Consider the following 13,085-nt stretch of genomic DNA (forward strand, 5'->3'; position numbering starts at 1 on the left):
CATTACGCGGGGAGTAAGTGGCCAGCCAGCACACTCTCCATTTTAAGAATATTGTTTTTCCGTCCCAGGCTGAATGTTCCTTTTTTTCTGCCGATTTTAAGTTGAAAATATTCTTGTGAATATACTTAGATTATCTGTTTCAGGTTGGAGCTAGACTAAAGGAAATAAAGCCTGTGATATGACACACATAACTTCTTGCACAAATGTTATTAGTATTCTGGCTACTAATTTTGTCGTTTCGAGAAAGGAAGAATTTTATACGGTCCGTATCATTCAATGTATTGCATTTGCAAATTTTCAGCACAAAATTATATTCTTTTCCAAAATCTCAGCCTTGGGTTAAAATGTTCTTAAAACTTCGCAATTCAGTTCCAACTTCGATATTTTTATAAAATATATCCTTGCAGAAAAAAAACCTTTGCACAAACTGATTGCGCGACATATACACAGTACGCCACAAAGTTCATCCCGTAATTCGCTCGTCCAGCTTTTAACTTTTTTTCAAAGGGAACACGTGGCTCGCGATCAAATGTGTTTTTTCTTTAGAGATGTTAAGTGGTTTTTCCGGCGCGAGCGGAAATTAACTGGTGGTTTCTATAATTACTGCTGAACATTATGCAAACTAGGAAAATGTTTTGAAAAATTCTAATAAGGTGTCTGTATTTATACCCATTAACTCTAACCAGAAGAAAGAGTTAATAACTAACTTTCGTCAAACCCCAAAAACGTCAAATTGCCCATCGTGGATGTTTTATTTAAGACGTCATAAGACCATTCAACTTGGATCTTTCAGAGACGCTGTAATTGTAAACATATACTGCTCTGGAGCTCGTCAGCACGCGAACAAAGGCCGGGAACAGAGGTAATGTAGTTGACGGACGCTGCCCTGAGATCTTCCTGGTTGTTCAGCGTTCTCGCCTCCTTGTTTTCACTTTGTGGTAGTCTGGAATCCAAATTTTTAGCAAGAAATCTGTGAAAGGTTTATTTACTAGCTAAACTGTATTCATGGATTATAACTTACAATGGCTCAGATACATTAGAGACCTTTCCAGGCAACTTAAGTTCAAACGGCACTAACTAACCCAGCTGGCTTATTAAATTTCCAGGCTTAGGGCTGTTGACAGACTAACGCTTTTCGACTGACTGATTCGGTGAGTAACGCAAAATAGGAAATTCGCAAGAACTCCGAAACGCAAAAAGATTTTGGAATTTTTGTCTTGACATACAGAAAGGGCTGGCAATATTTTATATGTTCGTCAAATATGTTCATTTTGGAAAAATAATTGACCCGCAAAACTATTCCGTGCGCGGTGGCGTTACGCTACCAAAAAACTTAATAAATTAAGAAAGGTTAATCAGAAACTCTCCACAAGAGACCGGATGCGATTTCTGTTGTTTAGGTACCGGGATAGCATATCCAGGTTTTTCTTTTTTTAAAAAAAATACTTGAATGTTCGACTCTTTTAAACCGGCTGTTAAAAACCGGGGCCCGAACAGAGACGCTTATTTTATTAACTCAAGGTAAGGTTTTAAAATATGAAGTTTGACTTGTAGGGGTCGTGAATGGTAAATGATCTAAATGCGAGACTTTGCGAGAAGGCGAGATTAGCGTTTTTCTTTGTGAGCACTAGACATTTTGACTTCTCCAATAGCGAGGCCGAGACTTCAAAGCGTTCTAAATGCGAGCTCGAGACGTGCAGGTTGTAAGACGTCATTTAAGCTTATATAAAATATAAAAATATAGGTACCTCGAGGCTTTCTTAGCCTTGAAAAAAATCGAGACTGCAAGACAGCTTTGTGAAAAAGGTGATCGAGACTGCGAGACGCACATAACCGCTTAAAAACGAAACTGCGAGACCCGTGGAATTAGGCGAAAATTTTGCGAGACCCATGGTTTTTGAACGATCATTCGCCACCCCTACTCATCGCTGCTCTTATGCGAAACGAGCCGTAAATTCCAACTTAGTACATGTAAGTTATTTAAAAGGGGCACCTCCTCCTTCATTTACTAGACATACAGTAAAAGGAATATACATCATTGATGCAGAGCGGATAGTTTTAACTTACAAACTAGCCCGTTTTAACTAAAACACAAGAGTAAATTTTCGTTGCTTAAGTGAAGAGATAAAGAAATAAGAGGGTCCGTCTAGGTAATTTTTGTTGCCATTAAGTGAAGTAATCAAAAAAAGAAAGAATCACAACCTCCTTACGTAACCCTCATACAGAAGGAAAATGGAGAGGATTGCGTAATCAATTTACCGACTCACGTGCAGTGACTCACGTGCGGTGACAACGTGAAAATCGTATTTTGAAATAATATCTCTCTCCGTTTCCGCCGTATTTCCACAGCATGATAGAGGCACAGAACTCAATTGCCTGAAGTTTTGATTTACAAAAATTGATAGCGCGAGTGAAAAGTTAAACAATCGAAGTAAACTTAACGAGAATGATTTTCCTTTCTTTTTCTCGCAGTACTTTCCAAAAGAAATAGAGATCACTTTCTGTATGCTGGGAATTCTTTTTCCTATAATTATTATGTATTTCTTGATGAAAAAAATTAGACCCTAACAATGAATTCCCAAGACGGTCGCAAAACTCGACCCAGGTAGTCAGTAGACAGGTGGCCTTTGAAAATTCAGGCGAGCTTCATCAAAAAAAACTTGAACAGTTGTAATCCGTTCTTGCCTCAATTGAGCACAGTGACAGTGGATTAATAGCCTGCGAACAGGCTTCCGGTGAGCCCGAAAGAAGCGAGGGAGCCTGTAGACATTCTGTTGATGCCGCCGTTCTATGATACCAGCTCCTGGTATCATGATATGATTGGTTCAATCGCTGATTGTTGACATCTTTGAGATGAATATTTGACAGATCTTTGTAAAATTATACGACTCCAACGGCTCGTTATGGCGCATTTGCCGTTCCCTTTTACGTTTCGGTCTCCCGACCTCTCGTTATTTCACAAGTGATTCTGAAGGGTACGTTATGCTCTGTTACGAGGAGGAATTTTAAGTAGAAGCTACTGGAGTGGAACCGTTTGGCTGTGCTGTAGCAATTTTTTTAGAGGTCAAAGGCATGGTTTCCTGACTTTCCACTGTTATCTGCTTGTTGCTTCGCAGAGTTTGACTCCTCTATCATGTGCTTATAATTTCTTTAGGCTCATTTCAGTACTGCAGAATATGTTTTAAGCTCTCTAAGTATCGGCTCTGGAGGGACAAAGTGTTTGAAATATTCCGTGAACATGTTGCGTACTTGCACTCTATATTATGACGCCCGGCCCGGCTTTTTGATTAGCTCGATGAGAACTGTTTGCAAGTACCGAAAATGTAGCTTCTTGACAGGTCTAATTACCTCATTGACTGATTTGTTACAGGCTTATCACCAAGGGCGGATAGGCAGATCAAAAACAAAGCCTACAGGCTCCCCTGTCCCCGCCCCGATCGCTTTGCTCTCCGAATTCTTCTGTTTCGCGCTCGCCGAAATTTTTTCCGTCCTCGCCGGAAGCCTGTTCGCAGGCTAGTAGATTAATGGTGTGATTAAGGGGAGAATTTGCCGATATTCATAACCATAAAAAAGCCAACAGTTAGCAGTTAACTGAAAGTCCAATAACCATGGTAACCACCTGTCTATCTATATCATCGTGTAACACCTTGTAGTGAGAACTACCCGAAGTTGTAAGTAGTTAATATTTACGAGCAGAATAACTGACTGCCTATGATGGAATAACCTAGAACAACAATGAGCTCATTGGCAGCCAATAGGGGTTTAGGATTACTAAACGAAATATCAGATCACTTGTTTAGAGTCTAGCATAAATACAGGTGTTTTGTAAGATCTTCGGTTACGCCCCCGGTGGTGGGACGCCGGATACCACTATCCCGTATTGGTTACGTTTACGTTCTGTGTACGTTACTGGATTAAACTCTACTGTTGGACCCAAGTAACTGCGTATTCTCTGTCTTCCCGTTGGATTGTTTTGCTGTAATAGATCCCGAGTCTTCTAAGAGTCTAATAAACTCCGTCGCTGCAAGCGTGTTTCCCTCTGGATTGTTGTAACAAGGATAACAACTTAAGTGGCCCAAAAACGTGTTATCACAATGGGGGATTCTGTTATAAGATGGTTTGAATTTCTTTGATAACTGAAGTTTTGCGTAAAATCGAAGCACCAGTTTTCAATCACTGTTGCTAGAAAATTTGTTTCTGAACCCATTAGCCAATGACTATGCTAAACGGATCTATTCTGAGATATATAGTTTTCTCTTAGGCATTCTCAGGTGTCATGGCTAAGTGTTTTAAAAGCAACAAAGGCGAGAAAGCCCTGAGGGTACAGGTCGAAAATCACGAACCGACGTGCCGTCCCGATAGCTGGTGGTCGTGGTTGGTGTGTGCAGCCTCAGCGATGTCAGTTGTCATCATCATGGGAATCATATACAGCTTTGGGTTGCTACTTCCTACACTGATGGAAACCTTTGACGAAACAAGGCAGACGACAGGTATTGCCAGTAATCGAACGTTCGGAAATCGAACTCAATCCGTGAATTGAGTTCGATTGAGTCCGGCAATCGAACCAAATCGAACACCGAAGTTTGTGTGAGTTCGATTTCCTAACCAATCGAACTCAACCAAACAAATCGAACGGAATCGAATTCAATCCATTAGATTGTTCTCGATTGGGTTCGGCAGCCGAACTCAATCGGACACAATCCAGTGGATTGCCTTGGATTGTGTTCGGTGAATAAATTCTCTTGAACAGAAAATGTAGTTGAAATCATGGTTAAATTTCTTTCATAAACATGATCGGCCTTTCGCGATCGACTGTGGTCATAAACAGGCTTTAAGCTTAGTGTTACAACAGATGAATATCGAGACATAATAATTCATAATTTTCACTTCCCTTACATCGTCCTTTGACCGAAGCCAAATGGCTTCGGTCAAAGGACGATGGCCGTTATTCGGTGGGACGAACAGATTATTTCTGAGCGAAAGCGAATCCCATACACTTTGTAACATAACAATTTGATGGATGAAATATATAATTTCAGAGACAAATATCTCAAAGAATATCAAGTGAAGAACACAAATATATCAATACTCAAAGAAGCAAAATAGCATCGTATAGTTATCCAGATATAAAACATCTTCACTAAACCCTCAAAGCAAACTTAACCGAAGAAAAACAGCCTCGTACTCAACACGAATATTTCACTTGACTCGCTTCGCCATTCCAACACCTTTGCCAAAACTTATCGTAAATTCAGGATACGGATTTACAAGCTTATGAAAGGCAACCTTGACACAATCTTTGACTGAAACTGAGTTTAAAGGATATAGTATCCAATGGAATTCTTAAAATGCCGAGATATCCGTTGAAAAAGGCCAGAGAAGCGAAATAAACCCGAAGTAGTAGCCACTACGGCAAAACATCCCGACTCACTTAGTCAGGTTTCAAGCTACGGCTGGATGCAACCGACGTACATGCGCAGTGTCTCATTTTGGGGGAAATTTACTTCCGGCAGCCGTATCAGAGCCAGCCGTAGCGATTTGCTTAAACTCCCTAATAAGTTGTTGTTTTGCAGCATGGATTGGCTCTTTGTACCACGCCAGTGGTTGTCTACTCAGTCCTCTAGGTGCGTATTTCAACGAGCGTTTCAGCTACAGGTTCACCGCCATTCTGGGTTCAATCTTGGGAATAATTGGCTTCTTCCTTGCGTCGCTGTCGTCAAAACTCTGGATGATGTACTTAACATATGGTGTTTTGTCAGGCATCGGGCATGTGATGATTTTCAATTGCTCTTATTTGATCGTCCTGCAGTATTTTGTCAAATGGCGCTCAGTGGCTGTTGGCATTGTAGCATCGGCACCGGCGATCGGCATGTTTGCAATGACTCAAGTAACGCAGTCGATACTCGCTAAGTTTGGATGGCAGGGGGCACTACTGGGATTTGGTCTTTTGCATGTTGTTGCGGCTTTGTGTTCAACCGTGTTTGTACCTCTGGAGAACAAGAAGGAGAAACGTAACAACGACAACACAGTTGGAGAAATAAAGTATCAACAAAAAACAACAACAGACGATGTGCCTCTTTACAAGAATCACCCCTTCTTGATCATGCTGTCTTCATTTGTTGTTGTTATGTTCGCCTACTATGTTCCTACGGTCCATATAGTAAGTACATAGAGGTCTCTCTTTGTATATTTCGTGACTACTTTTTAAAGATTTTTTTGCGATTCAGTTAAGTTGTTAACATAACGGGCTCTCCAAAAAAATTTGGAGGACATTGGTCATTTGGAACAGCTCTGTTAAACTTTGTACTAGTAATACGGGCTGAAACGAGGTTAAATAACGTTCCTCTTGTGTAGAGTGGGTTCAGAGCCACCTTAAATTTTCGAAAATTTAATGTGGCTCTGAACCCACTCAACAGACGTTTTTCAAAACTTTGCAAAAGTTGCATCTCAAATTATCATGTTTATCACAACTCGATAATGAAAAAAGGGGATCACCGAGCTCGATTTTGAGTTAGAATTAAGGGCGCTTTTAGCAGGTAATATTGCTGCTATTGTAATCTGTTATATAAAAGGGATGACCGTAACTTTTTTTTTTTACCAATGATATGGTATTTGTATGACACTATTATTGCAGCATCACTTGTTAAACAGTGTTAAACAGCTGTGAATGAACGTGCATTATCGCGTTCAGTATAAGTTGCATAAGTAAACTAGAATTATTCAGCCGACCTAAACAAATATCTCAAGGTCCTCTCTTTTCACGCACAGGTCAAACATTGTGAGCAAGAACTTCATATTTCCGAAAGCAAAGCCGCCATGCTTTACACGTACATGGCCATAGCATCCGTCGTAAGTCGTAACGCATTCTGCAAACTTGGAGACTTTAGATACTTCAAAAGATTCCATCTTTACCAAGCCGGCATGACCGTCAGTGGATTGTGTGTCATTTGCCTTCCATCAGCCAGATCATTCACCTCTGTTGTAGCCATTTTCATAGTCTTTGGACTCATGGAAGGAGCTTACCACGGACAATTTTCCCTGCTCGTGTTGGAGTGTTGTGGAAAACACAAAGTCAATCAAGCGTGGGGTTACATACCGATTTTTACTGGTGTGAGCACTGGCCTCGGATCTCCAATGGCTGGTGAGATTCAAATACTGAGCTATCAGCCATTATAGTTCTCCACTAAATTTTCTCTGATCGGTCTCAGATTGGTTTGAATTGATCACGTGACGCGATAGAGACACTACCGTCGGAGGAAGCGTGGCCGAGTGGTTAGAGCGCCGCATTTAAAATCCGTAGATCCCGGGTTCAAATTCCGTTCTGACCGCCAGCTGATGTTGTTCTCGGTAGCCCCGAGTCCAACTTCTCGGCTGCGCTTGCAAATAGCCAACTGGTCTGCCTCCCGCCAGTTGTGATTCTTAACCTAGTTATGTCTTTTTTGAATATTTATTTATCATTGTTTGTTTACGCTGGTCCTGAAAAGCCCCAATGAGGAGGCCAATTAAGTATACACATCTGCCCATAGTTCCCGTCTGTAAACAAGCGGGCTTACTAAAAAAAAAAAAAAGAAAAAAAAGAATTGAAAGACGCAATTTGTTTTCTAAATTTTACATTTAGCGTTCATACCTTTCATCTAATAGATCTGAAAGTAATTCAATATGATTTTTGAACTGCCCGCGGAAGAAAATTTAGTGGTGAACAATAAAGATAGCGGCTGTAGGTCGTCTACTAACTATAAATGGTAATGTTATCTCGTTTTTCAGAAGTTTCGGGGGAACGTTAAGAAACTCTATGGATAACTTAGTTCCTGAAAGGACTAAAAGTAACATTCAGGGTTTCTTGACTTTAAAAACTCGAAATTGTTGAGAAACGCTGATGTGTGCGTACACAGCTGTAAATTACAAATAACAGTTCAGTCCGCGTAAATCTTAACACTAAGACCAGAAAACACTAAAAACAGTCACTTAAAGTAGAGTAAATTTAGAATTTAATAAGATTATTCGCTCCAAATTCCTATGAGGTGATAGGTAATTCGACCTTCAGGCTTCATCAACTATTTATAATTTAAACAATACAGTGTTTCTATCGAGGAACTATAGGCTGATAGTTGCCCAGCGGAAATTTGATGTTCTTAAAAACGTTATGCTACTTTTAAGAACATCAAATTTCCAATGGGCAGCTATAAGACCGATAGTTCCTTGACAGAAGCACTATTGTATTTATTGTTCACCTCTAAATTTTCTTACGCCAAATGTAAAATTTGATACAGAAAACAGACAAATAGCGTCTTTCAGTTTTTTTTATATAAGCCCGCTTGGTTACAGAAAAATTTTCACGGACGAGTACTATCCGTGCCAATATTTTCCTCAGACGGGCACCATGGGCAGATAGTGTCTCTCCGCCGATGAGCACTATCGGTCACGTGATCAATTTAAACCAATAAGAATAGAAGAAAATTTAGTGGTGAACTTTAACACCTCAAAATCTATTAATTGGAATAATTGTTTAACAGTAAAGCAATATCAGACTCCAAGTTGCTGATGGCTTGTCGTCTCAAATAGAAACTGACTTTCTTCACAGGTTTGTTGGCGGACATGCTTGGTTCGTACACCGTTACGTTTTACACTGCGGGCGCAATACTGATAGTTGGAGCTTCGATTACATCACTTATGGCGTTTGTAAAACGACAACCTGAAGATGCTGAAGAAACGCTATCTTACGGCGAAAAGCTTCTGGTTACCGAGAAAATTACAGTGGTTTGAACTTAGCGTTACTTCGCTTAGCAACCGGCATAATGCAGCTATAATATTTCTATGTTTTTTCATATCGCTCGGTTTGATGCGCGAGACGATCAATGGGGAACAACAGCCCGCTAACCGGGATTAGTAAGATTAGTAGAAACTAGTTGGTATGTGATTAAGATTATTTGTGTCAGTCAGGATAAAAAAAAGGGCCCTAAGGTGTCATGTTAGGGTAAAGGTCCTGTTAGGTAAAAACTAGACCCCAAAAATTTCTAACGACGCAAATCGTAGCCCCAAAAGTCCATCTTTTTCCTTTGTGCCAAATTCCTATATTATTTTTTATTCATTAAATAAATGAATATTTTTGAAAGTGGGGAGCAGCATGTGTTTGTTCAGGGAAACAATTAAAGTAATACTTTAGAACCATGAGCTTTCGATTTTTGTCAATCGCAAGAAAAAAGTAAAAGGTAAAGTCTGGGACCCATCAGATCGGCGCTTATCTCCGGTTTCATCAGCAGGAAGGGACTAGGCGTATTTCTACTCCCCCCTGGATGGAATGCTAGTCCATCTATCATAGCAAGGTTATCTACCAGCATTTAATTTCGCCGGTGTTCATTTGTTCACCTGGGTGGAGAGAGGCACTGTGAGAGTAAAAGTGTCTTGCCCAAGAACACAACCCGACATAGCTTGGAGTCGAACCCGAACCGCTCGATCCGGAGGCGAGTACACCATAACCATGTGGCCACTGCGCCTCCACAACCCTTAAAAAAGCCTTTTTAATACTAAAATATTATGATCTGATCCCAGAATGTGATCCCTTGTTGCATTAGGTGACTCATAGAATTGCAATCAAACTTCAACTTATATGTAAGTCTCGCTTGTCACCACTGCCACAGGGATCCCATGAGACTTTGAGAGGTTGTCTGCGTAAGGACGGATAAGGCAAATTTCGAACCCTCACCGACTGGCCTCAATTTTTCAGCGAAAGTCAACCATTATATCCAATGTATAAATATCATCTTTATTTGGATCAATTCGATTTTTTGCATTTTTGTGAGACGGTTTTCAAGGTGACCTCAAAACAGGCTGATTTGCCTTGGGAGACTCTGAAATTTAGCCATAAATGTCGGACGCTGCCAAAACACAGTTCTTTTTATTCCAACATCTTGAATGTTTTACATGCAAAAGCTTCATCTTTCTTCAATATTTTAAAGGTTTAACAATTATAATCCGCCAAAGTTTGACGGAGTTATGAATTTTTTAAAATACATCCAGCCATGCCAAATTCCGGAATGTGCGAAGGGTGACATAAAGCTATTCTCTCAAATGTGGGACGTGGATGGATACATATTTTAAACAATTATTGGATGAGGTTTTTGTGATATCCAAAATAATCAAGGTCGAGGTAGGGGTTATTAGCATCAGCCTTAGGCTTCGGCTGATAACCCTTACCGAGACCTTGATTATTCTGGATATCACAAAAACCGAATCCAATAATTGCTTTACTACACATTGAACGGAAAAAAAATGAGTCATCTTTTTGCTTCTTCACTGACGGCAAGTAACGCAAAGCGCGCGACCTTGACATGATTACCCTTAGAAATCATGCACCGCGGTCATACATGACATGATTACCCGTGACCTTGAGTGTCCTTGACATGATTATTGTATAATCTGCAGTTATGACATTACAGGCGCTGATTTCGAAAATTCACTGTACGCTTTCGGCCAATCAGAAAAGAGATAGTGACTTCAATGTATAATAATCTCAATTATCCTAGCCTAGGTGAAGAAAAGACAACACCAAAAAACCTTTAACATACTGCGCAAAATACTAAATTGACAGGTGTCGACTGTATGACTTTTTCGTTTCGGAAATTCACTGCAAAAAAAGACATGAATCTTCGAAGATGCCTCTGCCATCTAATTAAACCGTTTAGAACTTTTCCCTGTACACTTCTTATACTTGCGTCCTGGATAGCCACGGGCTTCCACGAAAGTGCCTAAGATTCCTTCATGCTAGTTACCGTAGTAAAAATGTAGTCAATTTACTTGCGAATTCTCAGTTGTCCCTAAATTTGAGGACATAGTGAACATCCTGAGTTATCATACATCTCAGTAAAGTCATTCACCGGAAGGATCCAGCTAAACTACAAATTTCAAGCAACTGATTTCGTGACGTTGGATATCATTTTTAAAGTTGTGAAATTTGCATTCAAATCGTTCATACTGCACATTGTCTTACGTTTCAGTATAGTAACCGTTGTATCAAAATATTGTATTGTTATTAGGAAACTCAGAAAACCGTGAATACCAAAAATATTTAAGGATTATTATTGTGTAGCAAGGAAGAAGCCAATTAAGGTGGCTCCATAGGGTAATCATTTATGGCGTTGCGCACGCAAGTGTTATGTTTTGAATGCTGTTTTTGTATTTGCTTTCACAGCTAGTCCTCTCAAACTTATTACATGTAATAAGCAATGAGTAAATAGTGTTTTGCTATCATCTCTGTTAAAATTTCGGGATTTAGTCTTAAATTATAAATGTCCAAACAAAAGTGTTTTTTACTGTTTTTATGGCTTTATTTGAGATTTTCATGAATTTGTTTCGGTGAAATCTTCCAAAATTTTTACATCACATCACTTTTACCTGGATATGAACTTTAAACACGAAAAAAGTAGGGTTTGTAAAGGCAGTTTTTTTCGATAATTTCAAATTTGTCTTTTGCCGCTGCAAAAAATCTGGTCCTATAGATTTCCCTGAAAAACGAGCTCCGACTAAAGTAAAATGTTTGCTACCAATCTGCCAAATTTTACGGAATTTTTCCGAAGGAAACGCGAGAAAATTCACTGTCAGTTTTGCTTTTTGTGCTCATGTTGACGAAATGAAATATCGAAAAACACTGACGTTTTCCTTTGAGCGCGCGTTGATTACATCCTCAGCGCTCGCGCGATCGTAAAACTATAGGGAGCCACCTTAAGCGTGAGAAAACTAAACCGCTAACACCAGCGGTAACAGGCCACATTCGATATATCAATATTCTAACATGGCTCCGAGGCTTTCAGGACAAACTTCTATATTTGGTGTTGTTTTCTTTGTATCCAAGTCTCTTTTGGAAATTCAGGGAAAGACAAAGGAAACTTAAAAAAAATTGCAATTTTGACCCGAAAGCCTCGGATGGATGCTAGAATATTGATATATCGAACGTGGCCTATTAGTTGTGGTTTCGAGGTTCTCGCGTGTCCTGCACTTTATTGCGATTGGTTCAGTACCCAATTAACCTTTTGGAATCAAATCCAAATGATCACAGTTTTCTGAGTTTCAGAGTAATAAAAAAAGCGATTGCATAAATTTTAAATCCAATGTCCAAATTCCTGAGTCCTCACATTACCAAATTTTATATATGGGGAGGTGACCATTTCCGGTCCGGGATCATTCACGGTAAAATCTGGGTATCATTTCCGGTAAGGGGATCACAGTGTGGGCCGAGATCATTTGCGGGCCTGTACAGACCTAGGATCGAGTGTAACATCAGGATCGAGTGTAGCATTGGTGTGTAAAAGAATAAAATTTCCACGAGAGTATGCCAATTATTCGCCATTTTGATGATAAACTAAGATAACGGCGGTCGCACCTATAACCAAGATACATGAGGCGTAAACGCTTGAAGATAAAATAACCACCACAGGTCAAATTGTGGATATAATGTCTATAATGTATTTGACGAAAAAAAAGAGTAACAGGACACCAACATAACTATAAGAAGCTAAACTGAGGTACCCATTAAATAATACAACTAGTTGTACCTATCGGTAAGTGCCAACGAGTGAATTGAGTTAGTAAACAAGAGTCGATTGAATTTTGTAATATTTATTTGGTATACTTCTAGTATAACAGGTATTAAAAACAAATTTTTTTTAGGTAATGTTTCAACTTATTGCTGTAATTGAACACAACGTTGTTTATTTTTCAACTCAGTGAGTGAACAAAACGCGACACACTTTTTTGTTACACTTCCAGTATAACAGGTGTTAAAATTAATTTATTTTCCCTCGTTGGGCGATTATTTTGGTAAGTACTTAAGTAATTTGCCTACCATTCTGCTTTTTGAGGCGTATACATCTTGGATTTGTTGTGATTGAATCATACAATTGTTAAAGCTGAACAAGAGCCGAGTTGTTTTCTGGAATAAATTCGAGTGTTGTGTATTTGATTCAGGGTAACGCTCAGGATTTGTTCGCCATCCGTTCGACGATTTATTTCGGTAAGTAGTTTGTCTGACATTCTGGTTTTTGAAGGTGAATGTAACTTCGATTTGTTGCGATTGAATCGCATAATTGGAA

At 39.5% G+C, this 13,085-nt stretch overlaps 1 protein-coding gene across 2 annotated transcripts; it reads left to right on the forward strand.

Moving 5' to 3' along the window:
- Positions 1-856: 856 nt before the first annotated feature.
- Positions 857-9,822, forward strand: LOC145497539 (monocarboxylate transporter 13-like). Of its 2 annotated transcripts, none has more exons than XM_081477350.1 (5): positions 857-862; positions 4,262-4,490; positions 5,574-6,160; positions 6,769-7,141; positions 8,582-9,822. In XM_081477350.1, the coding sequence occupies exons 2-5, from the start codon at positions 4,277-4,279 to the stop codon at positions 8,761-8,763; spliced, it is 1,356 nt and encodes a 451-aa protein (XP_081333476.1). In that variant the 5' UTR covers positions 857-862; positions 4,262-4,276; the 3' UTR covers positions 8,764-9,822. The 2 variants fall into 2 exon arrangements, with proteins under 2 accessions (XP_081333476.1, XP_081333477.1); XM_081477351.1 differs by lacking the exon at positions 857-862 and adding an exon at positions 1,501-1,521.
- The last annotated feature ends 3,263 nt before the right edge of the window (positions 9,823-13,085 follow it).

The sequence above is a fragment of the Orbicella franksi genome, chromosome 9 (assembly GCF_964199315.1).
Source record: "Orbicella franksi chromosome 9, jaOrbFran1.1, whole genome shotgun sequence".
Taxonomy (NCBI): Eukaryota; Metazoa; Cnidaria; class Anthozoa; order Scleractinia; family Merulinidae; genus Orbicella; species Orbicella franksi.